Raw genomic sequence first — 14,805 nt, 5'->3', positions numbered from 1 at the left:
AATACAATTTGTCAGGGTCCTGGACCATCCCATAGAGAGAATATTCCTTAGCATCTGACAAGGCTGCAGAGGCTATATATTTCAAATCAATTCAACAAGTATTGAGTAAAGTCTTTCATGTGTACTTCATAGATGGAACTTAATAGATACTGAGAAATTAATCAGGATGAACTGACAGAAATATTTAAATTAATTCTAATTGCTAAATGCTACTACACATACACCTTCTGGAATCATAGTTTTAAAAGCTAAACAGCCATATGAACCTCATTGCTGAGCTGGATTGCTCCACAGATATGGGCTATGAACGTGAGACGTATTTGATGCAAGTTTGTTTCCTTGACATTGAGGTGATCCTTTGTCTCTACTCATTCTACAGCTGCACAAGATAGACACAAAACACTGTTTTGCTCTCCTACATTATAACTTAAGAAAGGAATGTTAATAGTGAGAAATTGGGTTATCAGTTGAGGGGGATAATTAGCTACCTCAAGAAATAATCCTTGTCAGGGTGAACGAATAAAGTCACTTAATAATTCTGAGTTCAACCCCCTGGTAACTATGGCACAGTGCAGACATAAAACCCCCAAAATTAATTCAAATGATTTACAGTAAAATTTCATAAACAAAATGACACAGAAATGTCAAAAATCCAATAAGAGCACCCGGAGATATGTTTTTTTCAAACTTTTAAGTAGAAATATTACTAAGTGCCATGTGGTCAGAGCCACTATCAGCCCCAGGGATCCCATCCCCTTAGCCACTTATTTACATAAAGGGGTGGGGACCATGCGGCCTCCCATCCCTCCTCAAGCCTCTTCAGACCCTTGGGACTCCATTCCCCCAGGGAAGTGTATTTTTTTAAGGAGAGGGAGGACCGTGAGCAATTATCAGCTTTGGGGACCCCTGTCCCCCGGGCCCCGTCATAATTTTCAGGGGGGGGGGCATGCAGCACCCCCTCCTTCAGCCCCTTTGTGTACTTGGGAACCCACCCCCCAGGGTAGTGTCTTTTTTAAGGAGAGGGGGCTTCACAGCCCCACCGCGGAGCAATTATCGGCCACAGGGACCTCACCTGGGACCCGGCCTCATTATCAGGGGGATGTTACACATGGCCTCACGCCCGAGGCTGATATCAGTCTCAGGGACCCTATTCCCCGGGGTGGTTGAGGGGGACATCTGGCCCCCGCTCGCCATGCCGATTTTGGCTCCAGGGACCAAACCACCCAGGGCTCTCAAACTTAAAGATAGGTCCCTTGGTGCCCATCCTGAGCCCCCACCATACTCTTATTGGGGTACCCAGGGAGAGCCCAAGGACCTTGCAGCCCCAGATGACTCCGCGCATACAGGGAGCAAGCAGTTCCTAATGCTGCTCCCCCTGGACAGGAGCAATATCTTATGAGGCTCGGATTGAGGAGCTGCACGGCCCCCCTCCTCTTTTTGTTTCATTTCGGGCTTGGGTGGGCTCGCTATGGACCTTTTGAAGCTCAGGGAGGGGGCCCGCACAACCCTACTCCCCAAATAAAGTAATTTCAAACTCTGAGGTGGGCTCCCCAGGGACTCTGGAGGCTCAGGGAGATGGCTGTGTAGCCCCCATCCCCATCCCATATAAACTATCAGCCCCATGGGTGGGCTCTCTGTGGGTCTCTGTACACATGGGGAGGGGGGCAGCCCATCCGCCCCCCTCCCTTTTATGAACACAGCCTCAGTGGTGGGCTCCCAGGGGCGTAGGTTTATTAAATGCAGCCCGCCATTTTGGGGGCTAGGGGTCAGGGTATCCCTACCCTGCCCCTTATATTATTTTCTTTTAAAGTTCAGGACAAGGGACTTAGTACCTGGATCCCGTAATGGCTGCCAGCAAAGATTTTCTCATGTTGCTGGCAGCCAATCAGAGAGTCTGACTCCCACGCGATCAAGGAGGCCCAAGGGAAATAAAGCTCTCTCTGCCAATCAGAACACTATTTTTAAACTGGTGCTTCTGTGAGAGTCTCCCAAGACTCTTGTGGACCTTATTGTCTAGCTATACACTGTCCCTTAATTTCTCAAAAACTACTACAAGGATGTACACCAAATAACACAAAAACAATATGTGTACCAAGATCTAGATTCGTGCCAAATTTGGTGTAATTCCGTTAAGTAGTTTTTGCTGTAGCCTTGTCTAAATAAGTCTATGGAAAATGCATGGGAATTTCACGTTTTGGGATACTCTTTGCTTCTCTCCCCCTGCTTGACGGATCACCCCAGAGCTGAGGTTAAAAACCTTTTGTTTTTTTTAAAGTTTTGTGAATATTCTCAACTGGGCCAAAGTTATTAGCAAACCAAAAATGCTATTTCTATGGAAAAGCAGACCTAAATATAACTACCTAGTGGTGACCGCCACTAGGTAATATACATTTCCTTTTGATGTTTAAGTACAGACAGCTTTAGCTGTCTGCCAAAGTTAATTCAACCTGATTTTGGATATTTAGAACTGTTTGACCAGTCACAAATTGGTATACACCTCTCTCAGTCTTAGTCCACATCATTCAGCCTGTCGATTCACTTCAGCTTGTTGCCAGGGAACCCAAAACCAGAAAGATTGACATTGTTCATCGACAGTCATCCACTGCAAGTTTTATATGGGCAAAGGACCACAGTTCAGGACCCACTCACAGTGCATTTAGTCTAGATAACAAAAACATTCAGGTCATGCAACATTAAATCCAACAGCAGCAGTTATTAGTAAACTATTCGTACATGCCCTACAAAATATGAACTCAAGGTCAAGAATCATGGCATGTGCTTGGCATAAAAATGGCATGAAAAATTAATGTTCCAAAATCCTTCTGCATTCATCCACATATCCACAATTCATTTATAGGTCTGGCCTTGAGATAGCTTAAGCTGTATCACCCGAAACACGTAGTAGTAAAGGAATCATACATACAGAATGTATGTCGATACTTGCATAGAAGGGCTATGGAGATGAAACCCTCTTCATTCACTGATCTGTTCAACTGCCATTCACATCTTGCTTCTGCCTACCAGAGCAAACAGAATGTGGCAATGGGTCAGCCCACATCAATCAATGGAACTCCTTCATGATAAGTGATGGCATTTTACCTGTACACTTGTTCACACCTGCCTAAAATGAAGTGTACTTCAATGCCTGTGTTGGTGGACCAGTAATATACTTTGCCAATGCAATTATCCATTAATATTTTCCTTGTCTATATAAACTAAATGTTCGGTTTCCAGTAACTAAAAGTTAATAGTACCTTTCAATGCAGCCAATAAGAGTAATAGTTTCCAGTGATATGGATTGATGTTAGAAAGATTAGTATACCTATTGAAAATACAGCTTGTCCCAGGAATCATATTACTTGTCTTTTCCAATTACACGTGATGGGGAAAAAGAGGGAGTGCTGGGACTCAGTAGAACCAAAGTTTCGATTCATTACAGGATATAGCAGGCAGCAGCATAACATCAGAGCCATAATGAAGAAACATTGGCATGTATTGCGAGGTGATGCCTTTCTGAGACAGAATCTAGGAAATGGTCCCCTAATAACCTTTCGTAAGGCTAGATCTTTGTGACAGGCATTAGTAAAAAACAGCCCAGGGATCCCGCAACAAACCACTTGGCTCAATGAAAGCAGGGGTTTCAGGAGATGCCACAAGTGTAAGGCCTGTAAGTTTGGAGAGAATACCACGGAAGTGCCTTTACTTTTCACAGACAGGAAGTGGAAAATAATGAAACCTCTGAACTGCAAGAGCCAATTTGTGGTTTATGCCCTCAGGTGCAGTTGCTTTAAATTATACATCGGCAGCATAATTTTACCAGTCCACCAACGAATCCTACGACACATCAGGGCCATAAACAAACGAGATCAAACATACCAGTTTGCCAGGCACTTTGGGAAATTCCATGACAACAAGGTAGCGGTCCACGGGGCAATTTAAACATCGGAGGGGGGTCTGTGCCGCCCCCCATCTTTTATATTTACATGCCCTGGGGAGAGGGCGGTTCCTGGGGCCTTTAAAGGCAAAATGAGAGGGGCAGCGATTCCCCTCTTCTATAATGCTTTTAAATAAACCCCAGGGAGGTGGTGGTCCCTGGGGCTTACACTACTCTTGGATGGGGGGGGGGCGCATGAGCCTCCTCTCCTTTTCTTTTATTTACGCTTGCCCCCGGGACCTGACCTACCAGGGGCTAGTCTTTAAACAAGCGCAGGAGACTGCACTTGTTTTTAAAAATTATTCTCACTGGGATTTGGAAAACTTTGTGATTTTCACAGCAAAATATGCAATTTCTCATAATGATTTTGAACACGACTACAGCCCGAACTATTGGATGGAATTACACTAAATTTGGCTGAAAGGTAGATTTTGGTCCAGAAAGTTAGCTTTTTGTTATTTGGTGCAAATCTGTCCAGTTCTTTTTGAGTAATTTAAGCCAAAAATTATAACTAAATCTCTTGCAGCGGATATTTTGCAGTGGTTTTGTGATTAATCGTGAATACAAGAGCCAACGGGAATGCTGTGATTGGCTGGATGCAACCTGAACAAAAATTGCAGCTGAATTTTATCGTCCAAGACTGGTTCCCAGGGCTGAAAATGTATGTGAAAGCTAACATAAGGGTCAGGGTCGAGATACTCTGATCCCATGTTTGATAAATGGGTCTGTTAGTGACACAATTTATGTGCCCAAAATTATTATTTTTTAATCGCGTACGATATTCGTGACGACCACGTGACTACCACCGTGGCCCCTTGTGTACCATCACGGGGACATCATAAATATCACAAAATCATTGCCAATATTGGTGAAAATATTTGAAAATATATATATATATATTTGTATACAGTCACCGGTCACTGTCACACACTCATGTACACACTCCCAAACTCACTCAGACACTTGTACACCCTTTAACATATTCACTCACACACTTAAATATCCAGTCACATACCCACTCAGATACTTATGCACTCATTCACATACCCATTGAGGTACTTATGCACCCACTTACAGACTTACTCAGAGAGTGATGCACCCATGTACAGACCCACTCAGAGACTCAAGCACCCACTCAGAGACCCACTCACACACGTATATTCTCCCAGACCCACTGAGACACGGATATGCCTACTCAAAGACGGACACTCATAGACCCACTCATTCACCCATACAGTCACTCTTACTCTTAGTCACAGACCATCTCAGAGACTTATGAACTCAGTTAGTCATACACTCAGAAACTCACACACACACTCAGAAACAACTCACTCAAATAAACAGGCACCCACTCACTCACTCCGTCAAGGCTCATGCAGCCACTCACAAACCCACCCAGTCACTAGACCTTTCAGTCACATACCCACTCAGACACTCATGCATGCAACCATACACTCACCCACTCAGAGACTTATGCTCTTCCTCACAGACCCTTTGAAACACCCATACAACCGCTCACAGCTCCACTCTGACACTCATACATCCACTCATGGACCCACTCAGACACTCACACATGAATACAATCACTCAAACAGCCACTCAAGAGACCCACTCAGAGACTTATGCACCCAGTTAGTTATACACTCAGAGACTCAAGTACCAACATACAGTCGCACTCACAGACCCACGCACCCACTGACAGAACCATTTAGACACCCACAGACCCACTGAAGAACCACTCAAACACTCATGCTGCCACTCATAGACCCACTGAGAGACTCATGCACTCACTTACAGATCCAATCAGACACTCATGCACCCACTACTCAGCCATTCAAACCACCACACTTAGAAACTCATGAAATCACTCACAGATCCAGTCAGTCATATACTTACTAACGAATACATAAAGGTACTCATGCACCTACTCACTGATTGAGAGACTTACGCAAACAATCACAGACCCACTGTGACACTGATGCACCCTCTCACAGATGTATTGAGGCAGTCACGCATTTAGTTACAGAAGTATTGATAGACTGATGTATCGTCTCACAGATTCCCTCAAATACTTACACAGTGATTAGCGATAGAGTGATGCATGCAGTCATAGATTACACTGAAAATGTTATGCACTGTGGTATAGAGATTTTAAGGGAGTTGTACGTACTATTATACAGTTGTTTTGATAGGAATGTGTTTAGTGAGTTGGTTATAATTCATTTTGCATGTATAAGATTTGAATGTGGTGGTAACTATTGAATGTTTGCATTTGTTTTGTTCATTCCACGACGTATTCACAGTGATCGCGACTACCGATATCATTGCAACGCCCAACATCACTGCAAAAACAGAAAATCTGCTTAAATGGTTGTTTTTATGCAAACTACCCACGAAAATATGACTTTAAACGGTGCAGTAATATACCCCTAGTGTCACTGACCATGTCATGAGTGATGTAATATGTGAGGTCATAAGCAGTGCATTGCATGGGCCCGAGTTATAGTTAGCTCAGCTAACTATAACTGCTGAATTTCTCTCGGTTTTCTACGAGTGAAATGTTAGCCTATCTATAAAGTCCTTGTAAGCTTTGGGTTTTTTCAGTGAATTTCTATGGGTTTTTTATAATTCTATTTCCTAACTATAGCATCCCTGTAACTTTTGGTTTATTAAGTGGAAAAAAAAAAAAAAAAATATATATATATATATATATATATATATATATATATATATATAAATAAGGCGGAATCTACCTTGTCCCTTTTGCATAGGTTCACCTGGTTAGTGGCCACTCAAAAGTCGAGCATGTAGCAAGAAATTACAGAGACTGACTTCTTATTTCAGACCTTTCTCAGAACTGATAATACATAATTATTTAAACTAAGTGACAGTTCGCCATATGTAATGATAAGGTTAGATGTCGTCACACATTTATATTGGGTATTGGATAACTTTATATGCAACAATATGCTATCTACACATCTGAAATAACATATCAGCAATTTACATCTCATGGAGAAACAAATCAGTGGAAATCAGTGTTAGAAAGGGCTGTTAATGGTGAGGGAGCTTTTCAGCTGTAAAAAATGTTAGCGGGCAAACAACAAATTATGCACTTGACAACTGTTGAATTACGCTCAACTGCATGCACGGTCTGTTGACTAGCAAGGGGGTGAGCGGGTGTCTGTATAAGTACAGAGGAACTTGGTTTTGAGTCTTTCTTCAAGTGCGCTGGATGCTTTGTTACAAATTCAGGGAGAACCTTTGGTAATTGAGTGATTCTTTTCTAAATCACACATCGGTCTCGTATTCGAGAGTTTCATAAGCTAACCAGTGGGGTGACGACTGTATCGCATGACTATAACTCCAAATAGGCTCACTGCCTCAGAACCTCTCTTGTAGCCTCTTTTCACCCCTTTTCTGTTTTCTTTTTTTTTTCCTATCTTCCTTTGCCTAATTTTCCAGCAAGTCAAGCCAGAGGGGTTTAGCTAAACATATATTTCAAAGTACCTGTAATAACTACTCTACAAACTACGTTTGGCTAACACTGTAACAGAAATGCTAATGTATCTGCTTATAAAATTATTAAAATATTTTGAAATTAAAAAAAAAATGCATTCACCCATTGGCTTTCTCCACAGAAGGCCTAGCATTCTGAAGGCATGTCTAACTTGTTTAGATACTTACTTGTTCTGAGCATTGTTTTCTGATTTCTCTGTACCATGCCCATCGGTTTCGTCATCTTTTTGTAAACGTTGTCTTTCCAGACGAGCACGGCGACGCCGCTCTCGTGCCGCCTCCTCGTCATCATCATCAGTCTTTTGATAGGTTAATCTGAAATGGAACAAACGCAAGTTTAGAAATAAATCAATACCAATATATCCACGCTACGGATACAGAAGCTGGCACAGAATCAAAAGTGCTCTAAAGCATTTGAAGAAAAACTATTATGTGTGCTATTTGACATGGTTGTTTGCTGAAGTCATAGTTTGCAGAACATTCTTTTCCAATGTGCTAATGCACATTTTTTTCATGCAAGAAAGAGTCTTCTGAATCAGTGAGCCAAGGTGTTAAGGTCTTTGCTTTTAGTCTTGGTGGAATATGGCCACAATGTAAACTGTGAGACTCCTATTCTAGCCTTTAGTAAACACATACAAAAACAAGCACAGACAAGGACAGAGACTGCAAGTGTTACAGCGAAAGGTACTTGTGTGTGCACATAAAGTATGTCCTGTGTTGTTTTGTGTATAATTGCCTAAGTCTATTTCTGCAGATATATTTTGCTTATGAACTGACAGGATCAGTTTTTGTAATTTAATAATTGTGCGAGTATGCTTTTTATCACTCTAAAAATGAAAATGTTTTAAGGACAATTTCAATGTTATTATAGTATCAAATCTGTGATCAAGAGAGGACTGGCTTATTAACATGTGGTACAGGACTCAGGACTGTATGGAGAAGTGAAGGGAACTGTAGCGATTTCTTCTAAAGCCCTCACCCACCAACCTAGTTGGTGGCATGCTTCATCATCGGGCCCACCCAGTGACACCGAATGTATCCCGGGTGTGCTTCAACACCTGTATTACAGCGGAGCAGATATTTTACTGAGTGTGCAGTGACAGTGGAGTGAAAAAGTGAAAGTTTTAAAATCTATCCAGTGGTCCCAGTGCCCACGGAGGTTACCTTTAATATCTGGGCCTCTGGTAGCAGTAAAAGCAAGGCAATGGATGTAGGTGGAGTGATAATTAGGAACTCCTGCATCCGGTGGGTGGTCTACATGTTTCAGCCAGGCCTTTCAATAATAATAGTTTTCCTCAGGACCTTAAACTATGTGAAAGTGAGATCTACACTTACAGTGAGTGTGTGATCTAAAATGTGTTGCACTCGCTAAGGTGCCATACGTGTGGGAGGGGGATTCCCTCTCCAAGCATTAGCTTGCGATTTTCAGCAAATGCCCCTATACAGATTTCCGGCAGAGGTTCAGACCAACTTTGATGGTCAGGACCCATGTGAAACCAACAGTTTTTTAAACAGGATATTAAAGGCAACCCCCGTGGGCACTGGAACCACTGGATAGCTTTTAAAACTTTCACTTTTTCACTCCACTATCACTGGTACACTCAGTAAAATACCTGCTCCGCTGTAAATCAGGCGTTGAAGCACACCCGGGACACATTCGGTGTCACCGGGTGGGCCCGATGATGAAGCATGCCGCCAACTAGGTTGGTGGGTGAGGGCTTTATAAGGAAAGGCAACAGTTCCCTTCCCTTCTCCATACATTCCTGAACCACATGTTAATAGGCCAGTCCTCTCTTGATTACATATAATTACCCTAGGGATACGGATTGGCTATCCAGTCCTCTCTCTCTCTCCTTGATAATTGAATATTATAGTATCAAAGCCAAACATCAAGACTATATAGAGTGTTGTTGTAGGGTCCACCAAAAATGTTCTGCCGGTTATTTTCTGCAACCAATATTTATTGTCTATATGTATGAATCACACTGTAATGAAAGTGGTCAAGTATAATACTGCTGAAAAGACAGAAACCCACCAAAACACTCCTTCCTAGCAGTTCAGGAAGTACTTTCCCAAAGACTGTCCCAAATTGCTTCTCCTTTACCCCTCACAGTACTATGTTGATAGTACTGCCTGTCCAAACAGGAAGCTACATTGCACCATAATGCTTACTGTCCCTCTCAAACAAATTACTCAGAACTGTGCTTCACTGCATACTTGTTGCATCACATTGATTGTAACTTGGTATACCTCTACATTGACCATACATTCACATTAATATCATGGTACAATGACTGTACCTTTCCAGATGAGGCTACCTCAGTATGCTGCTGCCTAAATCCCAAAATCTTATTATACATTCTCCTCCCCACATTTGTGTTACATTTTCTTTTAACTTGCCTTCATTTGTGGTATCTTAGTATCTGCTATTCCAATTTTAACATAATATTATATGTATTTGAACACCACAAGTTCACACCTACGGGCACCCTTGGCACTGAATAACAGGAGTTTATATATACCCAACTCAATGGTTATATAAATATCCGTGTCACAGGTTTATGCTTGATATCCTACCCGTTAAATTCCTAATATGTATCCTAATTTGATTTCGTTTTTTATTCTTCCGTACCCCTGATACCTCTTGCAAACCTGCCATGGCAGTTCCCCACCTGTATCTGACGTGTTAATTGTGCAGTGCAGTCAGTGCATGCGGCAGATTGTCCGTCAGCACCAAGGACATGGCACTAAGGCCTCATACCCCAATGTCTGTGCACAAAATTCCAGTGACTGCATAAAAGCATAAGGCCATTCTAAGGTCTTTCAATGTAGCATATGTTTTTACTCCTTCATTTGTTTTCTTAAAATATAAGCTATCAGTCTATTTCCTTCCAACATTATCTGTGAATACAATCCAGCAGATTGAAGATCCTCATTTCCACTTCCACTTGTGGATCAAACATACACTTTTTTATTGATTGAAAGATGATTCAGACGCGATCCATAATCATGCTGGAAAATGATCAAGTTGCTATGGTTACACAGTGAGAGAATCAGTATGTGATGCAACATTTCGGATAATAATATAGAAAGTGCAAAGCAGTGGGTAAAGTTATTGAGCACCAATCTCACATTCAAGGAATGCCTTACCAAACAAAGCCTAGGTTTTTTGCTACCAGGTCTGTTCTAAAGAAAGTTAGGCCATTTCTTTCAGAAGGTAACTTCAGAACTTCTGTTCAAACCCTCTACTCTTGCATCTGGATGGTGGTATTGCCATACTTCATGTTCTAGACGCCGCATTGGTATCCCTTAGGAGCATCCTACACGATGTAGCACATCCCCTTCAGGGTCTGAAGAAATAAAATCACATCACTCCCTCATCCTGATGGACCTCCATTGGTACCCCTTGCCAGCCAGCACCATCTTCAAAATCAGCAGCATTATTTACAAATGATCATGACCAGAACCCCTGCTTATCTTGCAAACAAGCTCCCCATCTTTGGTGGATGTTGGGGTACCTGCAGCTAGAATACCATCAGACTGCAGACAAACAAGTGTAAAAATTATAAAACAAGACAGCAGGACTTTTCCATCTCTGCATCCAGAATCTGCTACAACATTCCTGCATCCATTAAGACCGCCCCAACACTGCTCCAATTTATGAGGGAGTTGAAGACTCACCTTTACAGGGAACACTACATCCCAATGCATTAAACACCCGCAACCAACCAAGTCTTTATGCTTGTTGTTGACCATGTACAGTGCTCTGCTGACTTTTGGCAAAGTTCTTATCATAGAAATACTATATACATACACACATTGAACACTAATCAGACAGTAGTTCGTATGAAACAGGCCAGGTCTGTGACAGAATCCTAGAAACCAATGCTTGAAGGTACCCGAAGCTGGCAGCGCCACAAGGCTATACTAATGGCAATACAGCACCGAAGGAATTTCTATTATTAACATACCATTTATTACTGGAAGAGGTAGCATAACATATAATAAGCAAAAATGAATAAAAATCTTGCATTTGGTCACATCACACAAGAAAAGTATAAAGAATGTTCAATGATGACAGGATAAACCGAACCCTTCAGGCCATATAATTACTGTGATGGATGTGTGCAGCAATGGCTTCTGAAGCTCTTTCTTCCCATGAAGGGAATATGGCATAATATATATGATCAGATCCCCTCCCCCCAGTAGCTTTACATGTCTCCATGAGTATGTGGAGTTAACTTTATGCTACAATGAAAGAAATATATAAAAAAACATCCAAAGGTTTCAAATAAAAAAAAACTGTCGTTTACCAATGCATGAAACTACTACATGCATTTGAAAGAGTAAATTTGTCTAAAATTGCCTAAAAATTGGTTAACTTACAAATATTTTGAGTACTCATCCTGTCAATTATTTTCCAACAAAATAAGGAACATTTCCTAAATTGCTTTATTAATGACAAAGAAGCTGCTTCATTCATCATTGCACAATTCCTACACCTATTTCAAGAATTGCAAAATATGGCAACACAGACTGTATTTTATGTTATCACTAAATAATTATGTTTTTTAATTATCGTATATCCAGAAAGAACAGCTGCATTAAATAGAAAGGCGAGTAATTATGAAGCTCATTAACAGTTGTATTTTGGAATGATCCTCCAATGAGTTAGAACATGCATTCCAGATTTAACATTTAATTTAAGCTTTGAACAGAACCTGATAAAGTCAGTACGATATTGTACAGCGATTCCTAAAAATATATTTTTCATAACGTCATAGCAGGTGTTTTTTTCTCTGTGCGTTCTTCCTTCACTCAGTGAGTCAATTGTTAGACGCCTCTCAATAACAGGCCGTGGCAGGCGCTGACAAGTGATACTGCGCATTAAATATTCAAATGAAAGCCGAGTTGAACACTGTCTTCCTCATGAATGCGCAAACTTACAGAGATGGGTTAACGGGTTTGACGTCATAACATGGCTGGACTGGCCTGCCGGGTAACAGACAACCCCCTGGAGATGCGAGGGTAGTTCCTTTCTGACCCAGTCTATCCCCTACCATTTTCCGCGCCTCGTGGGGGGTGTGTGTGTGGGGGTGGGGGGGGGGGGGGGTGGGGGGGGGGGTTATGAAGCAGCAACTTACTAATTAGAAGTGCAATGTGTACCTAAGCCCTCCCTGCACCTGCCGATAGCTTCCTTTTATTATGCTTGTTATTTGTCGTGCTGCTGCTGTATTATGCAAGATGGCGACGCTTGTTTGTGTTCACAGGAGTCAGCTTAGCTTGCGGCTGCTGCGCATGGGACCAGAGAGGCCGGGTCACAGAGAACTGTCCTGAGGTTTGCTTCACACGTACAGTCCGCGGCTGCACGAGACCCACTTATCAACTGTAGCAGGATAGGAAACAGGAAAACATTTTATTAGTTCCCTTTATATCTGCCTTTAAAACGTATTTTTTTAATCCATAATTTTGAAGAACTGTGCTATAAAATATGCAGTTTGGCTCCACGTATTGTTTAAAGCTTCTTTTGCTAGAGAATGGGCAAGTCTAATTCGGGAGGGTCGGGCTCTCTCGCTTTGTTAGCTCGCTGCCATGTGGTGCTTTAAAAAAAAAATCCGAATAGTTTGCGGTGACCAGTCACCGTGACAGCATAAGCTAATACAGAAATCAAAAATTGCCTGTCTGTGTAGGTAGAAATACCTGTTTAAAAGATGACTGGATCCCTAGAATAAGAAAAGCAGAACATTACTATGACCGCTTTCTGTCACAGCCCAATATGGCTGCCGTCCATTGACCATACCTGTCAACAGTTCTATAGTATAAGCAACTTATTTATTTATTTTTTGTAAAGTGCTACAAGCGGTGCCGGCTAACTTAGGGTGTTTTGAAAGGAGTTCAAAGGGCTATGGCTGGCAAAGCCGCAATGTTAGACATTGTTCTAGACCTGCAATGGTGATTAGGAAATTGGTTCTTGGTTCTAGATAGGCTTGTGATGCGCCAGGCGTGTCTGCTTTTCACAGAGTACAAATAGGTTTCCATGCAATCATGTCAGATGGTATGGTTATTAAATGTCTAAAACAGAAGTTGGTTAGGGTGCTAGCCGTAACACAAGCTCAACCAACGTCGTCGAAAACAACATCAAGCCAGTGACAACATACCCAACATCGTTAACTGCTAGGAATGCCTCAATAAAGTAGTAACCTTCTCTGAATCGGCTGCAGGCTGTCACCCTCTATTGTTTCCTACAGCCAGGTATTTCTTTCACAGACGTATCCTGTGAGGGTCATCGGTATATGGCACTGCGGAGCATCTATGCCAATGGCATGCATGGTAGAGTTCATCAACAAGATGTGGGCTGCTGGTATTGTGTGTAGAACAGCCAAGGTTGTCTTCCTCTTAATGGTGTCCTTATCAATTAAAAGAGCATCTGCACTTAGTGTTTTATGGTAAAGAACTAAGGGCCAGATGTAGGTCGATCGGTAACGGCCGAGAATCGGTATTTTCGGCCGTTACCGACCAGTATGTACGAATTGGTATGTAGGGGCATATTTTTACAGAATCGGTAAATTTACCGATTCAGTAAATTTACCGATTCTGTAAAATACCGAATCTGTATTTTTACCGATTCGGTAATTACCAGATGTAGGTGGGACTCTTCTGAGTCCCAAAGGCCCTACAAATTCGGTATTTTAACACACAATCCAATTGGGTGTTAAAATACCGAATTCAGGTGTGCATGTACAAATGTGCATGCACACCTAGCCATGTGACAGACAGACATGCCCTTAGGGCATGTCTGTGTGCCACATGGCGCACATGCCTATTTTTGGGGTGCCAGAGGGTGTCAAAGTGACACCCCCTGCACCCTTGCCAAATTTGGTATTTACCGATTCAGTAATTACAGATTCGGTATTGCCCATTGATTCCTATGGGCTTCAAGGCCCATAGGAATCAATGGGCAATACTGATTCGGTATTTACAGAATCGGTAAATACAGAATCTTAAAGATTCGGTAATTACAGATTCTGTAATACCTACATTCCCCCCTTCATATTTACCGACTCTTAAATACCGAATCGGTAATTCGGTATTTAAGAGTCGGTAAATATGAATTACCTACATCTGGCCCTAGGCGTTTATCAACTAAAAGATTACGTCCAATACCAAGGTCAATTTATGTCCATAAACTCTAGTCAAGTCTTCAATCAGGTGCAAGGAAATATCTTTCCATTCCAATCAACCATATACCCTTTTTGCAAGTGCCTAACCCAAAAGGCAGGGTCTACAATGCTATACGTACTGTGATCTTTACCTTCACTGCAAACTCGAACCCTTCCTCAAGAAAGAACTTC

At 41.9% G+C, this 14,805-nt stretch overlaps 1 protein-coding gene across 13 annotated transcripts in view; it reads right to left on the bottom strand.

The window, feature by feature from the left end:
* The window catches only part of CALD1 (caldesmon 1), a 655,703-nt gene that overhangs the window by 185,279 nt on the left and 455,619 nt on the right, over positions 1 to 14,805 (bottom strand). For all 13 annotated transcript variants that reach the window (XM_078674011.1, XM_078674008.1, XM_078673998.1 and 10 more), the window contains one exon: positions 7,622 to 7,768. In XM_078674011.1, coding sequence (XP_078530137.1) covers positions 7,622 to 7,768 — 147 coding nt within the window. The remainder of the gene's footprint in view (positions 1 to 7,621; positions 7,769 to 14,805) is intronic.

The sequence above is a fragment of the Lissotriton helveticus genome, chromosome 1_1, assembly GCF_964261635.1.
Source record: "Lissotriton helveticus chromosome 1_1, aLisHel1.1, whole genome shotgun sequence".
NCBI classification, from domain to species: Eukaryota; Metazoa; Chordata; class Amphibia; order Caudata; family Salamandridae; genus Lissotriton; species Lissotriton helveticus.
Note: the sequence above shows the minus strand (reverse complement) of the source record. Positions and strands in the feature narration are given on the sequence as shown.